The 24,372-nt window shown below is 37.2% G+C and overlaps 1 protein-coding gene across 10 annotated transcripts in view; it reads right to left on the bottom strand.

Moving 5' to 3' along the window:
• PUM2 (pumilio RNA binding family member 2) overlaps positions 1–24,372 on the bottom strand; it is a 66,810-nt gene that overhangs the window by 17,396 nt on the left and 25,042 nt on the right. For 6 of the 10 annotated variants that reach the window (XM_066179983.1, XM_066179991.1, XM_066179990.1 and 3 more), the window contains 10 exons: positions 21,130–21,235; positions 20,667–20,854; positions 19,861–20,033; positions 16,577–16,847; positions 16,169–16,262; positions 14,143–14,268; positions 12,833–12,972; positions 10,992–11,130; positions 5,600–5,743; positions 4,285–4,566 (listed from right to left, as the gene is read on the bottom strand). In XM_066179983.1, the coding sequence (XP_066036080.1) occupies positions 4,285–4,566; positions 5,600–5,743; positions 10,992–11,130; positions 12,833–12,972; positions 14,143–14,268; positions 16,169–16,262; positions 16,577–16,847; positions 19,861–20,033; positions 20,667–20,854; positions 21,130–21,235 (1,663 nt within the window). The remainder of the gene's footprint in view (positions 1–4,284; positions 4,567–5,599; positions 5,744–10,991; positions 11,131–12,832; positions 12,973–14,142; positions 14,269–16,168; positions 16,263–16,576; positions 16,848–19,860; positions 20,034–20,666; positions 20,855–21,129; positions 21,236–24,372) is intronic. The other 4 variants (XM_066179989.1, XM_066179992.1, XM_066179986.1 and 1 more) reach the window with 2 other exon arrangements.

Raw genomic sequence — 24,372 nt, forward strand, 5'->3', positions numbered from 1 at the left:
TCATTTCAGGAAAAAGTCTAGAGGAAATTAGTTGTTGTTTAAGGGTTCAAAAAATAATTTATATTGCTGTTCAGCTGTTTCTGAACTTTCTTGTTTGTGAACCCCTCATCTGCAGGAAAAAAATTACTACTTTAAATTACCTAGGAGAACTATGGCTCTCAAAGAAATGTTTAGAAAAGATATTATAAAGAGGGAATGGGCCAAGAAAGAAGATGGGAAGCACAGCAGAGATAAGAAAATTAGGTGAGAAATTAAAAACGTGATTTTTCTCCTATCATTGTTTCTGAAAGTCAAATTAGACTAGGGGCTTTGGATAACTGTGTTAGTGAAGGACTGGTTATCCTGCACAGCATCATTCAGCAGGGCGATGAGCAGTCTAGGACAAATTAGGAGAACAATAAAAAGATTTTAGAAATGTTAAATTCTAGTATCTGCTGCATACTAGTGAAGTATTAAACTAGAATGCCTGTTTTAAACACTCAACATTATTATACTCATGAACCAAACCAAGATTATGGATATTTTAATAACAAATATCTTTCTTAAGCCGAATTTGGAAAATAGATTATTACTATTGACTAATTCAACTTAAAAAGGAAAGGTCAGAATTTTTACTTCCATAACCTTTAACCTTTTCAAGTACCTTCCTATGAAAGCTGGCAGCATGGCATAACATAAAGGTCACCTGAAACTTCCCATTTTAAGACACTAATTTGTTTTCTTGAAACATTAACAACTTGACTAATATTTTTCCTGGCAGGAACTTGCTTGGACAAAATATTTAACAGAACATTTCAGAAATACTGGCAAAGAAAGGTGCAAAATAATCTAGCTACCTCTCTGAGAAGCTGATGCTTTCATGTATTTAGACCAAATATGCCAGCAGCAGGAGACCTTTATTTTCACATTCTCAGATTGAACTAAAATTCTTTGCAAAATCACAGTTCATCCAAGTTCAGCACAGACCTGCTACAGAATCATGGCTGAAAACTTAAACTCGTGACCATACCCAGCACACCTGAGATGCTTGATTAAGGTTGTGCCTGCAATAGAACTTAAGTGTGCCATGTCAAAAGCAGACTTTGAAACTGCTGTCCAAGACTCCACCTTGTGTTGGAAAGGCCCATGAGACAATGCAGAGAAGAAGTTTTCTATTTCCAGTGCAGGGGAGACAAAAGCCAAACACAAGAAGTAGACCAGGGAGAGGGGAAAGAGAAAAAAGGAAATCAGGAGGAAGAGAGAAAGGTAAGACAAAGGAGCCAACAAAGAGACTGCAAGAAAAAACTGGCAAGCAGTTTCAGTGGGACTGAGGATGAGAAGAAAGCAGATCTGAAGAAAAGTTAGGCTGTAGAAGGTGTACGTGACTGTGGGGCAAAAAGACTGGAATAGTAAGCTGATGATGGGAACATCACACAGTACAAGTAGAAACAGAAACATACTTAGGAGGGGGAGGGAAGCAGGAGATAAATGTTGCCTGGAAACTTGGAAGGAAGACATACTAGAGGAGAAACCAGAAGGAAAAGATACTGGACTAACTAGGCAAGGAGATTGAGAATAAGAACCCAGAAAAGCAAATTAAGGCAACAGTTGAAAGAAATCTCGAGCTTTGAGACCAGCTCTACAGGCTCTGGCTCAGTGAACCATATAAATGTTAATATAATGCTACACAATGGATTGTTATTTTTCCATCTTTCAGGGTTTCTTACTCAGCTAAATTACTGCAGCCTAACAAGTTACCACGAACCAGCTGAGCTGCATTTTCACACACACAAGCAAAGCTCACAACACTCAGAAGATAATTTGCATTAGCTTACTCCTCCTTCCCCCCTCTCTAAACTGATCCAATTCCCTTACAGTTGTTACAGGTCAGAAGGCAGCATCTGGAAAGCTGCCACAATTGATATAATTCTTGGCTACCTGTTAAGCTGCAGTAACTTATCATCATGTACCTAAACCTTTAAAATGGAGTATGAATAACTTTATTATAAAGGAACAGAGACTGTAAGTACATACAGTCATTTATATGGTATGTTTGCCGCTTTCAGTTGTTACTTTGTTCAGCCATTCAAACTAGAACATGCTCACCTTTGCATTTTGTGCAGCTATTTTTGCCCCCTGCAAAAACTGAAAACATAAGGGCAAAATGTGTTCTGTCATTTATTATTCTGCATGGCTATATTTTAACTGAAATTCAATCTTTTCAACACACCGTCGGGAGTTACAAAGAAGCTGAAACCTTGGCACATAAAAAATTAAACTTGTTTTCAATTTGCCTCAATATGCATGAATACTACTTAAGTGTTCATTTGTGTAATTCAATTCATATATACACACAGGTCAGAACTCTAAAAAAATAAATAAATAACCAGGAAGCATTTTTAAGTGGCTATTAGGGCAAGTACAATTTATACTAGGCAGAAGGGCACTTAGAATATACTTTTATTATAATAACACTACTAAAAATATTTCACGTTTAGATAGCACCTTTCATCAGCACTTCTCAAACTGCAAAAGCATAGGGTTCCTGCTCCCCTGTGCAAACTACCATGCTAATTAAATCATCCTGGATACTGCTGCAAGATTTCAGCATGTGCTCTCTGTGCTGAGGGCTTTGGACAAAGCTCTGGAACTGACCTTTGCTACAAGAAAAAGGCTTAATCTCCTGTGCCAGAAAAAGCTATGCTGATTTTCTTGAATAGATACACAACTAAAATTTGTGTTCTATGGAGGTTCTTCAGATAATGCAGGATAAACCTGTTACGACTTAAATCTATTCTATCTAAAGGCCTTGAATAGTTGCACAGTAATACAAACATGTATTTGTTATCACTATCTACCACTGTAATGAAACTGTACCTTGAGTGAAACACAGCTGCTAAGGACTAAGGATTCACTGAAACCCTAAAATAGTTTAGGACAAGTGATATTACATAATATACACTTGGATAGCACAATTTTATAAATAAAGTTTACTTGCTGTGGCATTAAGGAAAACTAAGAAAACCCACACTACTGAGTAACTTCAATTTTTCTCTTTTTTTTAATTGAACATGGGATATTTTCAGTCTCCTCTTTAAAATCAAAGACTGGACAGGTTCAGTGTAAAAACCTGATTTTGGATTTCCTAACATTAATTTTGTTCAAGTAAATAATTTTTCTGATTATTTTATGAAAAACAACACTGAGAAAAACTCTTGTGTTGGTATGTAGTATATCTGATGTCACCAGTCACACTTAGTTACCAAATAACAACTACCATGTCTTAACAATGAAGGGTGTGCTTTTCCTTCTGTTTTTTCTCCCCCATATTTTAAGTCATTTTGTAATAATTTTTTTACAATTTCTTTAGCGCCAATTTTCCTTAATTTTGAAAAGAATACTGTTAGAATACATACAATTCCCCCAATTTCTACCCATCTGCAAGATTAAACATGCTCCCCTGATTTCATTAAAATAGTATTAGCAGTAAGAAGCAATTCAGTGCTGTAAACTTAGAGATTAATAGCAAAAGGAAATATTCTTTTAAAAAAATGTTTCTCTTGCCTTCCTAAAACTGAACCTGGAATATGAGAAAACCTACCTTGCATGTTTAAAAATAGTGTGAATATGAAATTTCTGCTTTAGAGCAGAAATGTGACAGAATGATTTTATTTTTTTTTTAAGTACAAACAGGTTGGTAACATTTAGGAGTATCTATTGAAGTAATTAAAGGCCCCAAATGCGCACAGAACTATTTAGGCTTAACTATATCTAAGATTAAACCTGCTAGAGTTAACAAGGACTATTCTTGTGTATTAAGTATTTTTGTTTTATAAATCCTTTAAAAATGTTATGGAAACAAGCACTTCAATATTAGATCAAATTTAGAAAGCCATATGCTGTTTAATTTTTTCAAAAAAATTATGTATTTTTCTGATATGAAAATTAAAACAAAATAATGCATATCTTCACTATTTTTACTTTAACCACAGAATGAAGACTTCCTTGAAAACAAAAGCAGCTTACTAAAAAACAGTAACAAACTTCTGGGGCAGAGTACAGTAATCAGTATGAAAAACTGTTTTGACCCGTGACTAATAATACTGTTCAAAAATGCATCTTGTACACAGAACCCAAGTGAATTTAAAAAACCTTTTTTATTCCACTGTAATTAGTTGTAAACTTGAATAACCTATTTTTGCATTATTTTTAGAAATGTATGTATATATATGACGCCTAATACAGATACATTTTTTTGCTTAGCACAAAGTCTCACAGAATGTCCTCACTATATTAACAACCTACCTGATGAGCCAAATCCACCAAGTGCAGAGCCGATAGCTGCTCCTAAAGAGCTGCTACTTCCAAAGCCAAGAGATGTGCTTCCTGGTTGGCCAGGACCATGTGAAAAAAGGGAACTGCTCTGGGAGTTATTGGTCAAAGAGTTACTGCCATAAAATGAATTGGATTGTAGGCTACTATTTGTTTGCTGTTGCTGTTGTTGTGGCTGGGCACCAAGTGGCCGAAATAGACCGTTCGTGGCTCCCGCGAGATTGTTTGCTGTTCCTCCAGCTGAAGCAGCTGCAGCTGTAAAACACATGTTTTCAATCATAATTACTCTCTCGAACATTTCTGACTGAAAATGGATTATTCAGAACTAAATTGTATTTTCTTGGAGCCCTCTTAAAACAAGCAGTAATTCACATATTAAAGGACTAAGAGACTTAATAGTATTACACAATCTTAATTACTCAAGGAAAAAAGGTGAATACAGCACATGTTTTAGGCTAAATCAAGGCTGCAGAATTGATTGAATTAATGTAATTGAGGGAATTTTCAGTGTAAACATATAAGACACTACTGTTTACTGAACTTTTCATATCCAAAGTTGCAGTAGCAGAGTTGCAGCTAAGAGTCATTCAAAGACATCTTCAGCTACTGTCAGAAGCAAGTTCTGCATAGAGAAAGAAGCTGATAAGATTAAGTTGAAATCTAATTTTCTGAACAGATTAAGTTAACTAATCCAGGGTTAATATTCTGGATTTTAATTTAACAAATGCAGTAAGTGAAGTAATACTAGATCTTAAAACTGGTAAAAAAGAAGGAAACTAGAGACTTTTGATACAACTAATTCTCCTCTTTTGATTTCCATTCTATACGTAGCTTTCTCCTTGCCACATTTTTCAGGAGAAAATAAGTTTCATGAGAAAAGCACAGCAAGGCTCCAGAGCAGTCCATCTTCTGCCAGGCCGAAGAAATGAAATGATACTTCCTAGAGGACACCATTTAAGGGACTGATGAGAAGTGCATGTTATAATGCATGGGGAGAGGAAGGAGAAAATGTTCCTATCTGACAAGTAACATTTGCAGAAACATGCCTGTGTATGTATGGGAAGAGGTCTGTAAATTCCAATTAAAAATGGAAAACCCCATCTGTGAGAAAGAACAGTCTCAGAGAACAGGAGGAGACAGAATAATAAAGCAAGCATGCACACTATATCCTTCACAATAGAAAACTTCACAGATGCCTAGAAAACAATGATGTCAAATACTAATCAACATTACTGTTAAGATTCAGTAGAGAAGTAGAAGAAACCTCTGTGCAGGATTAAATATTTACCTGCTTGTGCTGCTGCAGAACTGATTAGAACAGGAGTTGAGGCCACCAATCTGACCGGTGCGCCAAGCCCAGTTCTCGCTCCAGGGCCTACCACTAAGGCACCAGTCTGATCGTAATAGGCAGTGGGAGCCAGCACTTGGTAGCCTACACAACACAGGAGACAAGGATTAGTGGTACAGATAGTCTCACACAGTCAGCATTTCCTCTCTCCTTGAAATATTCTAACCACAAACTACACACCAGCATTTCCACCACACTGTCTTTGAACATCAATTCGAGGTCAAAGAAAAAGCAGTAAACATCACAGGACAGAATCAGATTTAGAAATGCTTCAAGTAATTTTTTACAACCTAAAAGCAGCTAAAATTTTTGTCTAAAGTTGAACTTATTGCCAAGGTTAAATTTTATAACACCATCGTGAGAAGGTACAGGTACAACACAACTGGCAGTATTTGGATCATTATCAAACCAATTTCTTTCAGCAGTTTAAAATACTCTACATTTCTCTTGCACTCCTTTGTACATGGAGAAGCTATTGAGACCTGCACAATTAAAGGGCTGAGATAAATGCAAGTCTGGCAATTCCACACATTACTGAGCCACACTTAAAAGTCCATCTGCAAAAACACATTAGGAAAGGAATGCTGTGTGTGCAGGAGTGCCTTGGATCAGTCAGTTTCACTGGAGTAAAAAAGACTGCAATCCAATCATAACACTTCATTCAGCTGACAGTTAAGAATTGGAATTGATGAAGGGAGGAGTTGAAAAAGGAGAAAAGCAAGTAGTAGGAAGGAATACAGGATACAATACATGAACGAATAAAAGCAAAAGAGACAAAAGAAAGACAAGCAAAAAACCCTTTTATTTAGAACAAGAGCAAAAGAATTAATTTTAAAGCTCAACACTTTATAGACACTGTATAGATTAAATGGAATAAGAATCCCTAAAAAATGGAAGACAAGCTACGATAATCTAAGAAACTGTGCTGATATTTAAAATATAATAATTTCTAATTGTTAGCTTGACTATTCTTATGAAGCAATAAAACAAAACCCAATGGAATTTCAGTACTCCTCCCATGTTCAAATATACACTAACACTATCAAGAAAAAAGACAAGATTGCAAAAGTCACATATCTATTTTTGCACATGTAAGAAAAGATTTTGCATTCTATTTTAAGTCAGTTGTTCCCATCAGTTGCCTTGTATGTTCAGAACTAGGTCTAGCAGAGTTCTTTCTGAAATACATATGGACCTGAACATAAACGGACCTCTGATTTAAGGTAAGTACCACAATCACCAGCCTTCCAAGTCATATTTTCTCCTCCTCAATTTCTAAAACATCTCTGTTCCTCTCAAAATTAACAATTATCAAAGCTCACTTCAGTGCCTTCACATTCAAGTTCACTGTGGTGTTCCCATGGAGTTAGAAAATGAAAACATACTGTTTCCTAATCAGTTCCTAATCACACCTTTTTATTTTAGAGTTCAATTCCTCTATCTACACTTACTGTCTCCATATCAGCAGGGAAAGTGAAAATAAACAATCTAGTTTATCAATATGGTGTTTTGCTGAAATGATTTCTGAATGTCTCCAGAAACCACAGACTCCGAAGAACTTTCTGATTCTTATCACACAAACCTAAAGAAAGAGAGGAAATGAAATCTGTTCTCTTGGCTGATGCACCTCATCCTTAGTATTGCATTTATCCATCCAGTAATGCAACTTCCCTCAGTGATGATATCCAAATGTATGCCAGTTTGCCAACTTCTCTCTACACAACTTAACAGATGTGACACTCCTTGCTGCCAACCCAATTATCTGCCCCTTTTAAAAATGCCATCCTCTCCCCTCCCCAACTCTCTTCCTCCAAAAACCTGAACCCCTAAAACATTTTGGTTGTTCTGACAAAGACATGCTCAGCCTTATCTCTGTACGTCCTCTCACTAATAAAATTCAGAGCTTACTATTCCGCCAGTAACCATTTATACTTTCTATGGCCACTGTAACTTTGCCTATATCTGTCTGCCGTTAGGAAATTTGACTTCTACTTCATACTACCCACTGCAATGTCAAACTTCAAACTCCTCTAGGTAATAAAACCAAAAAATGCTATGCCAATGGATAGAAATTGTTGATTTTAATGCTATATACATGGGTGTTTTTTCCAGTCCACTCACTTTAAATGTCCACCTGCAAGCCAAATGCACCATGACAGCTTTACTGTGTGAGCTCCACAAAACTAAGCTGTATCTTACCTAGGCAGTGCAGTCAATGGAGCCTCTGGTGGGATTTGGCTGACCTGCTGTTATAGACATCTATTTTAGGGTAAACTAAAATAGAGCTCTGCAGACTCTTTACAGCAACTGCACAAGGGAGATTTCCACTGAGCAGAGTGACTCCTTAGACAGCTGAAGTCTCAAGTAGACTCCTGACTTTGGATGATTACGCCAAGTTCAGAAGTTGCCTGTGATGAGGACTGGTTTTATTCATAAGCAGAATGTATGCTGATGGTCCTATGAAATTGGGAATACCCTCTGACACTCTCATTCAGACACATATATTCAGGCAGAAGGCACTCTGTCTTTTAAGAATTTTTGTTACTGAATGACTGGCTCAATTAGGATAGGAAGAATTTAAAATGGAATTGTGGAACTCCAATGCAAAATGCATTTCACATTTAGCGGTTTTAAAAAAGAACCCAAAGTTCTACCTTTTATCAGCCTTCCAGTACCCACAGGGACCTACAGGAAGGCTGGAGACCTTTTACAAGACCATGAAGTGATAGAACAACAGTAAATGGCTTCCAAGTGAAAGAGTGTAGCTTTGCATTGGATATTAGGAACAAATTCTTTACTGTGAGGGTGGTGTAGCACTGGAACAGGTTGCCCAGAGAGGCTGTTGCCACCTCACCCCTGGAAGTGTTCAAGACCAGGGTGGATGGGGCTCTGAGAAACCTGGTCTAGTGGAAGGTTCCCTGTCCATGGCAAGGGGTTAGAATGACATGATCTGTATGTAAGGCCCCTTCCAACGCAAACCATTGTATCATTCTATGATTTCCTGAAGGGAGACTGAACAGTGACATTATGTGAAAAGCAATCTGGATTTCAGGCACTCTCTCTCTGCATGTAGAATGAGATAGGTATCTTAAGCAACACAGGAATATACCTTCCTAAACAGTTAACAAAGAAACACCTGAAATACCAAATTTCAAAATAAAGCCGTCAGATAGTTGGGATAACATGAATATCATCCCACACAAAGACTGTGACAAGGAGAAAGCAGCTCCTTGAAATAAATAACTTCAGGACAGCAGCATGGACAAGCTGAAAATACTCTCACTTGCTAGCTCACAGTGAATCAAAACTAAAAATATTCTCTCTGTAAGGAGTATCTAGAACCTTGAAACTCAATTTGGACCTTCACTTTTTTGTAAAACATCTTAGTCCATTGAAACACGAATTCCACACTTCTTAATCTTGTTTATTACATTACATGTGTTGCTCACTGGTTGCTGTCTGGGATTCATTGCATTGCACTTTGGTATCTAGATACTATTTAATCATCTTGACTCAATTTTATAGTAAGGGAATAGAAAAAGGCATCTCTGGAGCCAACCTCACTTTATCCTAAATCAGGAAACTAAAATAGAGGCAGACAAACCAGGAGTGTAAGTTCCTCTTTCTTTTTAATTGCTATAAATGGAGCCCAAGCACCTCTCTCAAATACAGACACCAAACCAAGTGTAACAAGATACCCACATATAAAGGAGTGTATTCATTTCCTCACCCTATATTCTTCTTAACCTAAAAAGAGGAATCACCAGCACTACCTATGACTCACTATGAACCCATCTGATAATGAATGAAAAAATAAATGCCTTTTTTTTTTTATATTGAGCCCTATTCTCTGTAACAGTGTGGTTGGTAAGGCTGAAGTCAGTTGCACACAACTCCTATTATAGAACAGTCTGAAATATATTCACAAGAACAAAGTTCTTCTCTGGCCATCCAGGCTTGCAGCATCAGATGGGATATAAAGCAGGAACCTACAATGGAAACTGAATAAAAAGGCTCCTGCCCCCACAGAAAACCTTTCGGGGCTTGTGGAAGAGGAAAAAATATCTTCTAGTACCTTCTTCAAAGGACAGGCTCTTGCACTACTGAGGTTATGTATTTGACCACTCAGTATTACTTTCAATCATCCACCTGGAGAGGGGGTGGGGTTTATGGGTTTTAAGAGCTAGTCTTAAGACAGCTACCACTCCAGATCCAAATTCAGAACTAGTAAGTGACCATAAACAAACATACACCACAGCCCCTCTCAAAAAAAAAAGCTACAGCTAAGCCTTTGAGGTAACATCTCTCACATGCCTCATTGTTTGTAGGCCTTATCCACTGCTTTGGTGAGGTGCAGAAGTACCACCTGGCAGATGCCAGAACAGCACTTTGCTGATTCTTCATTTTAGGAGAAAGATGCTAAAAGTTGAAGATAACTACTGCAGGAGAAGAAATAGAAACTGCAGCTACAAAAGAGAACAGACAGAAAAACACAACAGCTAGTCAGCTCTGCGGCTAGAATCAATAATGTGCTCATGAGAGGCTGAGTGTACAGTGCAGCCCCAAAGCATGCAGCAAACAACTCTGACTCCAGGCTGCAGGGCATCTCACAGTGGGGTTGATCAAGGAGAAAACTTGTACAGGTCAAAGGAATGCATCAACATTAGCCAACTTAACTATGTAAAAACCTTAATTTTCATAGTGCAGAATGGCCAAGTACACTGAAATTGCTCTTGCTCAGGTAACTGTACAAACCCTTAGAAGTCATGTTGAACTTCAAGCTAACCACTTCCCAAGACATGAACCATTCCTCAAGAAGTCTGAAGCCATGCACACTAAAAAAATCTGAGGCTCCAACCTTTGGAATGCTTCCAAGCATATTGTGATCTTCAGATCTGATCAAGCAGTAATTTTCTTTTGAATTTCTTAATTTTGGATTCTGAATTTTAGATATTATTATGCCCCAAATAAGTTATTCTAGCAAAACTTAATACTTCCTGTTGCAGAGGAACCAGAGAACACGACTTTCTAAGACAGCATGTAGTTGCTTCATTATATATGAAATTATCTTGCAAAAATCTGTGATATTCCTTGTGCACGCATTTGTAACAGCAAATACAGAGAAAATACTCCAAATAACAAATGCCAGAAGAGTTTCTTGTCCTCTAAAAATACTCTGCCAGTATTTTAAACCAACTGAATAACATAAAACTATTAAACTCAATTCTAAGCAGTTTATCATAAACGTAACAGGACTTTGTTAATCTGTCACCTAATAACACCAATATTGTTACTTTCCATGAGTCTCTTAATCCACTGATAACATACATACCTGGCATGCCTGTAGCAAGACCCTGACCAAAAGCCAAAGCTGGATTTGCTGCTGCAGCTGCTGCAAGTGACTCTGCCTGCTGCCCTTGCTGCCCCTGGTTGGGAGTGAGCGGGCGCTGAGTTGCTCCAGCTCGCAGGACCTGGAAAGGGCAGACACAACACCCATTCCTCAAACGGTAAGGAAGGCAATCTATTATGTGCTAACAAAGGTCCAGAACAGTTGCTTTGAGCATTTGATGCCTCTCAGCCCTGATTTTCACTTTGGGAATATTGCACCTCGTTGGTTTCCAGAATATACACATACAAGGAATAAAAGGTAGACACCATTTTGCTGACAAATGTGACCATAAAATATCTGCCTTGCTTTGGACAGCAGAACTCAGGTATGTTCCATCAATGGTAACAAATATAAAGGAAGAAAGAAAATCTGTAAGAGCGATACATTTTATGACCTACATTATTAATTAACTGAACACCTGACCTTCCTTGATAAACACATTTGTTTACATTACTTCCAGGCAACTGAATGATGTAAATCTGAGTATTTCAGTACTTATAGTAACTTATCTAAATAATTAACACTCCACTGCCAACAGTGCTGTAAATAATGCACCCACTAAGTTTTAAACATTCACATAACACTCCATCACCATGCAATGCAGCCTTATTTTATTATGTTCTGGGAGCAAATCTCTGGGAATCTGATTGAAAAGCAATTGAAATTCTTGCAACTACTCTATTTCTCTTGGTTAAAATCAACTTTTTCAGGTATGAAATAAGGGAAAAATACAACTCATAAGACAGTCCCACAAAGAACTGTGTATGTTATTTGCATAATTTGGATACTAACTTTACAGAGAAAACAAAAAGACACTGCAGAGATGAAATACATTCAGTTATCAACGCAGGTCACTGATAAAAACAATTAGTAGAAAGAAATATCCACCTGAATATAAAACCAGTGATGAAACCCCTGGAATTACATGGTATCTCAGACTTCTTATATTACATTTCTAAGAATGGCACTGAAATTAACCATATCGCTGGTAAAAAACTTGAAATGCTTACATTTGTTCAAGTGTAAAGTTATTGGAAAATCTGGGGTTTTCCTTTGCCAAATTGCCATTCATTTACACTGAAAGCTCACACAATAGTTCAAAAATGTATCCAGACTAACAACAGAAAATTAGCATTTTTTAAAAAAGTAACTTAAAGAAATGGAATTTTCAACAACTTCTTGTAACAATTGCTCACTCTTGCTTCACCAAGGCAAAAACACCATATGGCACATGGTGATGCTGCAATACAATTAATGTCACAGAAAAATACGCTGGCCAATCCTTCCTACCTCTGGAGCAACAAAACTACTGGTAACACCTTTATTTTCCTACTTTTTCCCCTACTTTTCGAAGCGACAGAAAAATGTGTAACATTTCATCTTCCAGCTGATTTATGAACACACAGATCCATTTTTTCCCAAACTTAAAAGAAACAATTTCCTCCTAAAATTGCCTGAATTTATCTTTTTATCCCTTTATGTCAGCTTTCTAGAATTAACTTTACAGTAATTTACTACACAGGAAGAATTACCTACACACATAATAGCACAGCAACATGAAGAAAGGACCCATTTTTAATGCTTATTGGTCTTAAGAAACAAGACTGGAAAGTAACTTTAACATGGTGCTAGAGAGTGGCAATCAGTAAGAAAATGGAGAGTTTTTAACATTCATTTATTATACAATAAAATGCAACATCTGAATTATGTAAGATTTTCTAGCAGCTGACCCTTACACACTGGAATGTTAAGTAAGGCACCTCTGCTTTTGAAGCTGGACATACCGGTTGCTGTCCCTGCTGTGCCTGGGAAGCCGCTTGCTGATTTGCTGTGGTATTTGCTGCTGCAGCTTGCTGCTGGAATAAATTGGCTGGATACACCCCCCACGGAACACCATAATACTGAGGTGGAACCACAGCAGGACCTAAAACCAGAAAGCATGATTATTCCATCTAGTGCAGCTGCTTAAAATATTGTTTGTAGCATCCCTCAGTGGTCCATCTTCCCAGTGTGAGAAGAGAAATCGGTATTAAAAAGAAAGAATTCCCATATTAGATGAAATGACACATGACTACAAATGGGTTAATTTAAAAAATTCACACCAAGTCATGTCTTCTCTATGAAAAAATGAATACCCTTGTGAGACTCAGATGACAAAGGAAAAACCTTAAAGCATTCAGAGGCTGTGTACCAAAGAACATTCAAAAGCAGTTTTCATGGTTGGAAGAAATGATAATTTCAGAACATCACAGAATGAACAAAATTTATCCTCCTGATAGTGATGTACTGAGATTTTGATCATGTGTGATGCCTCCTTTCTGAATAATGCCCTTGCTTACAAACACAACTATTGCCTGTGCCTCCCCTGCATATACATGATGCTCTACAAAGTGGGCACACTTAAGTCTTCCAGTCTATTGATGAAGAACCTGTAGAAGAATAATCTCTCTGTATCACGGCATCGTACATACAAACCATTATGAATACATGCCTTTTAGTTTTTTCTACTGCCTTCCCTGTGAAACACCGTGTGGAAACAAAGGAATTTATTTTAAATGTTATGCTCAAGTCTGAGCACTACTGGGACTTGAATACTCAGCCATATTGTTTCACAGCGATATCTAGTAACTTTTTAAAGAGATTTTCCTGGGTTTCTCTGTTGTCTGGGCCTTTTAGCATGCTGGACATCATCTTTACTCTCATGCCCACTGAGAATGAGAAAAGCTGGAATTAGAAAATTAATGCACTGAGTAAAAACACAGAAGGAAAGGTTAACTGTCTCATCACTTGAAAATAATACATACTGTCAATGTTAGATGCACCTTATTAAGGATAAACACTATTTGAATAGGAAAAAAAGCCCTAAAGTTTGTATATGAAAGTCCACTGGCAAGAGAAATTTGGAATCCATATATAACAGACTGAAATCCTTTCTATTTTAGTAAAAAATTTGAAAATGGCAGTATTCATTTTCCTACAAGTCTCTCCTTCCTAGAACTACATTTGCAGGGAATAAACAGGACAGATTTCACTTTTTTTTTCTCTTTTTGTTCAGCTGAATTATCAAGACAGACACTATCCAGTGTTCAGTTACCTGCTAGGGTAGCTGCTGCAGCTAATCCAGCTGCAGTGTATGGGTCAGTCCCAGGAGGAGCAGCGCTGATAATATACGGGTTTGGCACAAAAGCAGCTGGGGCCAAGCCTGCAGAGAAGACGCCTGCTGCAGTAACAAACACAATTCCATTACAGCCAACATTCTTAGCAAGCATCATCATATTCACACCACCCAAATCACACAGCCTATCTGCTAAAATCAGAACTGCTTGTACTTTGGAAGCTCTTAAGAGCAGGTACATAATTACAGAAATCAACACTTCTATGTCTTCTCATCAGTCCTTTCTTACTAATCCCAAGGCCTAACATCTTTGTTTTGTTGGATCTACAGACTCCAACGAGATTTATCTCATATGTGTCTATCCATCCTTACACAGAAGGCATTATTCAAAGTGGAATTTATCTTGCTCAACTTTAACTATCTGAAAGTTCAACTAGTTTTGCAAGGAAATCTGTAGTAGACAATCATCTAGTGTCTGAAGTGAATCAGCCAGATGAAATGAACCACCAGCTAGAGACAAAAATCTCTCTTCACTGACAATTAAGAAAAAATTTAACCAGATACCTAAGTCTAAGTCAGATACCTAAGTCAAAGTCAGATACCTAGTTTTTAAACAGCCAGTTATGAGATGCTAATCTTACTTCCCAAGAATCCTAATGTGATATAGGAATTGTAATGGAAGGAGACAACTGCAGAAACTCCAGCATACAAAGCATCACTACCCAGAGTTTCCCATCAGTAGGGTTCCCAGACTTTATCCAACACCGAGTCAGCAACTCCTGCAGCAAGCAAGGCACATCAAACTATGTCTATCTCTCCAAATATTTCTTGATAAATTTCTGTTAATATGCACATGACAAGAGGCTGCATTTTAAAGAGAAAAATTTCAGCAGACTACTCAGTCAGCACTTCATTCGAAGTAGAGGTTTCTCCAAAGTTTAGAAGTCAAAGAAAAAAGCTGTGGATTCACACAAACATCTCAATCTACCATGCTTCCAGCTCTCAGCCTGTATTTGTCAGCTACATAACAGTGAAGAGCTGCCACTTTTCAATCCCAGCTATAGGCTGCTGATCCCTGTCTGAGCACACCTCACAACCTACTTAAACAAGCTGGTGGGAAAACTTATTTGCAGCAGAGCATGGACACAAGTCATTGGAGATGCTTCCTACTTCTGCCTGCCCTTCTGATCCTGAGAATCTTTTTTTCCCCAAAGAGGAAAGACATTTGTGCACACACCTCAACAGCTGAGTGGAACTGGAGAGGGTGGAAATCTTTAAACCCCCACTATCTCCCTTCCTTAAACAAGAAATTGCTTCCATGTGTGTTCCAACCTCCCTCCCCTAAACACCAACAGCTTCCCCAGACTGAGAGATAAAACTGTTGTCACTGAAATAAAGGCTCCTTGTTGAGTTGCAGCACACGAAGAACTTTATGCATTTAACTAACTCATTGAACTAAAGGCACTGAAAAAATGCCTGCTAAAGAATTAGCTCTTTCACAAGGGTACCTGAAAAAAGAAAGAGCGGTTTAAATGGTGCCATTAACAAGGAAAAATTAAAACTTAATCAACAGAACAGTATGATTTCAAAATTCTACTCTACAATGGTTTTTAACTGGATTATTAAAAATACTGAACTGCAATAGAATCTTAGAATTGCACAGTTGAAAAAGCTGGTGTTTCTATTATTGCTTATAGCAGTAATTATTTTTAACTTTTACTCCTATCAACATTCAACTACTATGTTACTTGCTAGAAGCAAATATAAGTTTTATTTCTTTGTATACAATTTCCCAAAGGGGAAAATTTACAACAGAAAATCTCCACTAAGGACAGACAGTACAGTCACAGGCAGTCATTCTGAGCAGTTTTCATGAGAACCACTGCAATGGGCCAAGTGATCAGTATCTATTTCAATGAGAAGACTGGATAAATTGAAAGGATTCTATCAAAGCAACACACCCACTTTTGCCAGGGACACTTGCTGTACTGTACAGAAACCTCACCTATATGTGGCTGCTGAGCTGCAGCCAGTGCATATTGCTGCTGCTGGGCTGCTGTCAACTGCTGAACAGTCAGAGCATTAGTCCTCTGGAAAAGCTATTGGAAAAAAAGAAAAAAAAAAAGAAAGATGCCTTTCAGTTTTCAAAAGTCAGGGCTATTATATACTTGGATTTGCTTATCAAAAAAAAAAAAAAAAAAAAAGAAAAAAAAGTCAAACCAAGCTTCTGTAACATCAAGTCACTAAACTAGAAAATTATGAAACAATATTCTTCTAGATTAATTACACAATTATTTGCCCTTGACTAAATCACAGACAAAATGATATTCAATGCATTGCATGTTGAAATGACTGAGTATCAAGAGGATAAACAACGACTTAAAGGATCAATTTGCCACAGTCCATTACTAACCTGTTGCTGAGAATTGTAGTCAAAAAGTCCTACAGTAGCTCCTGAAGAGTCCATTTGTACCTGATTGCCAGGATAGTCAAACTGTAGAGAATCAAGACCAACTTGTTCCATGGCATCTAGATTCTGATTTTCTGGATTTGAAAATTCTTCTACCAGAGGCTTGTGGGCTGTAGGATTGGGAAGTGGACCTAATCCTTCTGTGGTGCTTGGATTGGGGCCCAGGCGTTCAGCTACTTCTGTTGGGGAGGCTTGTCGACTTCCAGGGGTACGACTGTTCAGAAGAAATTTAAGACAGACTCTTCAGTCTTCAAAAAAGCTGTCCATGGACAGAGTACAATATTTCTACTTTCAAAGCAGCTCTGAACTCAAAAGACTTTAAAAAGGAAGTGCCAGACTCATTTTAACATTTTCAACCAGCATGCATTGATGGCTCAAGATAAAGAATGCATTAACCCTAGCGCATAATTTTATTTAGTTTTTTTAAATTTGACTACAGAGCTCTTCAAATCACTTATGAGAAAAACAAACTGATCTGTGAGGCTGTTGTGAGTCAAATGCAGTGAATTGTGGTCACCTGTGAATTTTGGGATGTCTATTGTATTTTGGTAGTGACATGAAATGTACTGAAGAGAAATTAAAAAAAGAGAAATGGCTAAGGGCATTTCAAGCCAAAGAAAAGAACGAAAGTAGAATTTCAATTGGAGAAGAAACATACGATATAGTAACCATTTTTCACATGTGAAAAGCAAGCAATTTTACCTTGAGTAAAATGAACAAAAAACCACTTCATTTAGCATGTGACTAAAACATTTAATTTCCTACGCAACTCATTTAATAGACTATACTACACTGATGATTTGTGGGGAAAAAGTGTTCCTAATATAACCCTGAATAGAATATACAATATCATAGATACAGTATTATATATAAAAGTTGAATTGCTTTCTCATCTGACTGGCAGTATTAATCACATTCCCACTGACTACAGGGGAGATAATCACATTCCCACTGACTACAGGGGAGACTTTTAGTACACCTATAAACACCTACAGGCAAACAGATGAAGTGAGATGTCAAGAGAGCAACATCCTAAAGAGATTCCCAACAGTATTTGGTAAGATTTAGGATGCCCACCTTCTGTGGGAGGCCATATTGTTTAAGCTATCAATTTTTACTGGCAAAAATCTAAGTTAACTACTAGTAAAGAGTTGTGTGAGAAAATCTATGATTCTCTAACATTATTGCATTGGCAGAACTTTATGGTTACATATTGTTTCTCAGGAAATGTAAAACTTCTAGTTAAGTTTGCTTTACTTGTGAAAACTGGGTTCAAATACCAAATGCCACTTTGCAGGAAGAACCTATGTTTATTCCAGCAGTACAGTGCCAGACCAGTCTGCTGTACTGCTAATTCTAGGTCAGACATACAGCCTCAGTACTACCTGTCCTGCTTCTTCTTCAGGGCTCCAAAGCCAAAGTATCTGTTCCTCACTGAAGCACATGACAAATGTGAAGAAATCTACTAGTCTTATGTAATGGCTGATAACAACACTTAAGTCTGTACAGCTAGAAATCAGCCTTTTATGGAGTTTATTGCAGCAACACTATGATTTATTACTCTGAACAAAATATGACAAAGGAGGAGTTTTTTGACTAGAGGTTTTTTAATGTAACAAGCAACCTCATGATGATTGTATATAACATGCTGGCTTACCATCTAAGTATCCTAGCAAGCAACCATGTCCCGCTCAAAACTTGAGTTTAAAGCCATTTATTATTCCCTATTTTTCCCAAGTGAAATACAGCATCAACAAAGTGAAGAACAAAAGGAAAAAAGGCAGTTATTTCAGTACATACTTAGTTTAAAAATGTTTCGATACAATAAAAATACAAGGAGGAGGACAGGATGAAGTTTCTTTCTTAATACTTATGGTTAGCTAATATAGGTTGCTCCTTATATTGGTGCTGTTCTATTGCTATAGTTAAAGTTGTGTCAATACTTCAATTATAAACCTCTGTCTGGAGGGCTCTATACCACCACTTTATATGGCCCATTTCATTTAGGAGGCCTTTTTTTTTTTTTTTTTTTTTTGAGAGGTTTACTGGCTTTGGATGCTTTTTTGCATTTGTGTACTTTTTAATAACTTCTCTCCTTAAATAATACAGAAGCTACTTTACAAACACCTGTTTCAAAATTGAAATAGATACTGGTAAGGAAAAGCAGGACACAAGTTATTCTGTGTTTGTGATGGGTAACAATGAAGGTAACTAGGTAACTTTGTTTATTGGGCGTATTGCAGCACGCATAGGAAAGGAGCCAACGTGAGCTCTCTCCTATGCTTGGTATTGTATTATCTTCAATGATACATCCTGAAAAACAGACTTGAAGAATCCCTCCTTAGCCTCAAGTAAATACATTTTTAAAGGGTGGGAAATACTTATGAATGGGATTCAAACATGCCTTCTAATATACTTGCTCAGTAATGAACTAAAGAAACCACAACTATCTGGTCATGTTCATCACATTAATACAAATTTATGAACAGCACTCTAGTTCTCTATCTTTTTAATTCTTCTGTATGACACTTACAAATGCACCACAGTCATTCAAGAAAGAAGGATCAGCCCTTAAAAAATACCCAATTTAAAATGCAGTTTAGTATTAGAAAAAAAAACCAGATTGGCTGTGCTGTCATATAGAGTTCACTGTCAAAAGCTTGAGCTTGGTCCAATCTACTTTTCCCTACAAAAACAAGCAAACCACACCACCATTCCTTAGGTGACATTTAATTATATGAATAGAAAAATACATTGCTCCACCTTAGTCAAAGATATGGTTTCTATAAAGACTTATGGGGAAATGATTAGTAGTGTTAAGCTGTGGTATCCACTAGCAAAATCAGAAAGAAAGTTAAAATTCTGTAGGACTTACTCTCTACAAGAACACTCAGATGCAAAAGAGCATTAAGAAGAAGCAGAGAGAGAAAGAAATTTAGTTTGACATTAAAAGGGTTAAAGTTTTCATCCCTCTTTAATTCACCACATTCAGAAGGTACCCATTAACTTTTAATAGTTACTATGTTAAGATGAATTTGTCTCATGAGAAGTGACACACACATTAATGACATCCTAAGAAACATGTGGCACAGTGGGGAAAGGGAAGACTTGAGAGGGGAAGACTCAGTCTGCAGCTGGGTAATGTTTAAAGCTGACACACAAACCAGAACTGTAAAAATGCCCTTAAGAGACATGCTCGTCTTCTCAAGAAACAGTTAAAAGCTTACTTAAAATCTTTGCAATCGGCATCCATTCCATTTGGCAAACCTCTGCCATTTATTTTAGTAACATCCTCATCATCTCCTTGTTTAAGATCTCTGTTTTTGTCCTCCTCAAATGGAGAAGCCTTGCCTTTCTGATCTCCTTTCTCAGGTCCATCTGTTTCAGCATCTCTAGTGCCCTGAGGAAAAAGAATCTGTTTGATTCTGAATATTGAACAGAACACAATAGGAGCACCACAAGGTGACCTAATTCTACACTACAGTGCACGTAAACAATACAAACAGTTTGTTGTCAATGAAATTGCATTTGGTGGGTAACTTGGTCATCAAGTTTCAACCACATGCAATTAATAACTGCCAAAATGTGAAAAGGAATGCCAAGATTTATAATGGAAGAGCTAACTCAACCTTAACTATAGCGATGCTGTTAAAGCAGTAACACTTTGATTTAGATAAAAGTTTATTTTATACAATTAAAACATCCAGTTACAAAACAAACCCGCATGAAAACACAGAACAGGAAGATCTAGAATAAAGCTCATCACACATTTTCAGTTAAGCTATTTGCAGTCTTTTCCGTTTAAATAAAGTTTTTAGGAAAGCACTTTAAGATGGCTATTTAGCTAAGAATCCCAAACCACTTCCCTCTTCTGCCCCCTCCAACCAAGGAAGACAGACAGATAACAACTACACAGTTCCTTCTAAAGAAAAAAGTTAAAAAATAAAAACAGACAAAGAGAATAGAAAATATAACCATGTAACAAAGGACCATAGCAGGTAACCAGGCAAGCTTAAGACACTGCATTACTTACAAAAGCTCCTTTCCTAAACCGGGAATCCAATTTATCAGCTGGAGAGGAACTTAACACATATTCTACCATGCTCACTCCAAGGCCACCACTCTCTGATCGTGGAGACAATACAGCATTTACTTCACTGTTTCCATGAAAACCCTGTCCAGGCTTTCTCTGTACCATAATAGGTTGGGACATAGAATGGTCTGTTAAAAACAAATAAATAAATAAAACTATAGTATTTTTTTAAAATACAACTTGTAATGTTTTTGTATTTAATTAAAACAGCAATACCAAGACAAAAAATTTAATAAAAAATTCCAAATCACAGTTTCAAAAAGTGTTATTGAAACACAATCACCATGCAGTATACATTTTCACTAAATGAAAATAAAATTTAATATATAGTTACAAAATTTGCTTTGAAAAAACATTCAGCAATCATGACTGAATGTTCAGTACATATACAACAGTCACTTACGAGGAGTTCCCCATGCAGTCTCTCTCCACTCGTCACCAAGGAATATCCCCTTTTGTCCATCTTTTGCTGAATCATCAGGTTCCCAAAATTTTTTGGCAGGTAAAAGCTGTTAAAAAGGAAGATGGTTTTATTTAAGTATGCTTATAGATGGGCAAAAATACCAATATTATTAGGAGGATAGGCAAGTAATTAGTTTTACATCATGGAATCATAAAATGGTTTGGGTTGGAAGGGATCTTAAAGATCATCTAATTACAACTTCCCTGCCATGGGCAGGACTGCCACTTACTACAGCAGCTTACTCAGGGCTCCGTCCAACCTGGTCTTGAACAGTTCTGTGGACGGGGCATCCACAGCTTCTCTGTACAACCTGTTCCAGTGTCTCATCACCCACACAGTAAAGAATTTCTTCCTTATATCTAATCAAAAATCTCTCCTAATTTAAAACCACTTTCCCTCATTCTACCACTACCTGCCCTTGTAAAAATCTGCTCCGCTTCTTTTTTTGTAAGCCCCCTTCAAGTACTGTGAGGCTGTAATGAGTTCTCCAGGTTGGACTACCCCAGCTCTCAGCCTGTCTCCATAGCAGCCGCAGAGGTGTTCCAGCCCTCTGATCACTGTGGCCTCCTCTGGACCCACTCTAACAAGTCCACATCTTTCCTGTGCTGAGGACTGATACAAAAGTCAGCTTTCACTAAAGCAATGCATGTTGCTGAGGGGATCCTAACACTTGAAATCTACTTCCCACTACTGAAGCTAATGCTGTAAAAAGAAATTGCTAAAAAAACTCCAACAGGATTGAGATTCTGCAACTATGAGGAAGAAATACAGAATATAGAAGCAGCTGTGAAAAAGGCAAATCAAATTAATCCCTGTTTAAATCAAGACAATCTTCTCAGAAGCTTTAACTAACAGTGCCTTCCTGCCAAAGACACAAAAGCTTGGCAGTTAACTAATATTGTGATAACCAGAAAGAGCAGCAGTTCATTGTGAAGTTCTCTACACTTGGAAATGCATCATGTTCCAAACTTCGGAAAGTGACTAATACAAATGGTATCAAGTCAGCTCCTTCAGACCTTAAAAATCTGTGACATTCATATGTTAAGTTCCACATACCAACACTCTTATTTAGATGAATAGTTTTTTTTCATTCCTACTTGTAAAACAGAAAGTGTCATGTTAGATCAGAATCACTTCTTGTACTCTCTTCAAGGACAGAAAGACTTAGTGTGATATGACAGAAGCACCACACAAACAAGAACTTCTCAAATACTAGCATCCTTTTCGCTTTGATTTTACTGCTTTATTCCTGTACCTTTTCCCATCAGTAACAGTACAACTGACAAACTCTCCATGTCATATTTTCTCTATCTGTAACTAAAGAACTGTATTCTCAGACAGAATTCTCAGGCACTTTACAAGGTACATCAACAGAAACTAAAGTGAAAACAACCTGCAAAATGTAGGAAAGAAGAAATACATCAGATTCTGCATAATGCAATGCTGTACTTAGAATTTTAAATTTAGTGAAATTAGAAAAAAACAAATGTAATCTGATGAAGCTGTTTGCAATAAATGAGTACATTCTGGAAATGTGCTGCTTCTGTAACTTAAGTGACTAAAAAACCCTTCTGAATTTCACACTTAGTGTGAGCCTTGATGAAACTACTAGCAGGAGTCAGTATATAATACAGATATCTCTTGGTGTGACACTGAAAGCGCTTGTGAAAACAGCCTCAGGAGGAGGTGGTAAGATTGTCATTTGCAGGCCTCACTATTAACACTGCAACAGAGGTGACAAGAGCTCCTCCGGACAAACTTAAGGATTGCTGTTTTTCTGTGCTGCCCTGGGCTCTTAGAAATGAAGGAGTTTGACTGGTTAACCTCAAATCCCTGGGTTCCTCACAGAAATTCATTAAAAGAGAAGGATTCAGGTGGGAGGATGATAAACAGCCAAAGCTCAACAAAACTACAGGAGAATGTTATGCTTGCAAGAGGTGGCGTACTGTTGTGATCTGCCCGCTCTCAAATGCACTGCAGAATCACCACCAGGTGTCAACCAAACGTTGTGAGCAGCAGGATATTAAGTTTACCCCGAATTTAAGGGATAAAGTTAGCCATCCAAAGGCAGAGAAATAGATAAATGGAATCTTACAACTGCACTTCAGCTAAAAGCAGAAGATTATAAAATCCAGATCTGCCTATGCAATCTACACATCTTCTTTAGCTTTCTATTTGTAACAGGTTTGCAATACTACTTAATTTTCATTTTGCAGGAGAGTGGTAGAACAGAAAGCAAGCATTTAATGTTATCTACAAAACCTTGGGTTTGGGAATCCCATTTTATTTTAAACACTGTCTAAGCCAATTTCAAATATGTGTCCAGCTGAGAGCTTTGAAACACCTAAGTGAAGATGTCACTACCTAACACAACCTTGTCAGAATAAAACAGATCTAATACTATCTTGGGTGCCCTAAAATGAAGTATGCTTACCCTGAAATTAGTAAACTCCACTATCAGACGTGTGTTCAGACAACTCAGTGTTAAGAACAATAAGCAAATTTAGAGCAGAACACACTGCAATACTGGTTTTGATATCCAAACTCATTCATATTACTTGTATGAAAGGGGAAACTGTCCCCTGGTAAAAAGAAGCAATAATCCTCAGCAAAAGTACAAGTTGTTTTGGAAGGGATTTTGCTGCTGTTGTTGTTTCTGAATGGTTTTTAAGGTTTGTTTTGGGTTTTTTTGAGGTTTGCATTTTTTTTAAACTACTTAGTCTCAAATTCTAAACAGATAAATTCAGCTGCTTTCAGTCTTCATGTACTTTGGTACACAAAGAATATGAAGTATTTTTAATACAAAACATAATGCATCATACGTATTGAGAGGCTAAATTTAAACTACTGAAGATTAAACAGATTTACTGAAATGATTTTCATAAAATGTGAGGGACAAAAAAGTCCCTCAAATACTTAAATAAATGTAATTTCACAAAGTTAACAATATTGCAACTCCCTGAGAGCCACTGATTTAGATTTATTATTTATTTTGACGGATGGATACGACATACACTATGCTCTTTTTAAATGAATGCATTGGTTCTAGGGCTGTCACAGAAGCAGTCCTATCAGCCGTCAATTCTTTTAACTGTGGAATTGAAATAAAAGAAGAGCTCTTCAGAAAAACAAAACATGTATTCCTCTTTGACAGACAGGAAAAACAATGTGCTTGACTAGTTC

This window comes from Chamaea fasciata, unplaced genomic scaffold (assembly GCF_029207755.1).
Source record: "Chamaea fasciata isolate MVZ Bird 193981 ecotype frontalis unplaced genomic scaffold, bChaFas1.0.hap1 SCAF_3, whole genome shotgun sequence".
Taxonomy (NCBI): Eukaryota; Metazoa; Chordata; class Aves; order Passeriformes; family Sylviidae; genus Chamaea; species Chamaea fasciata.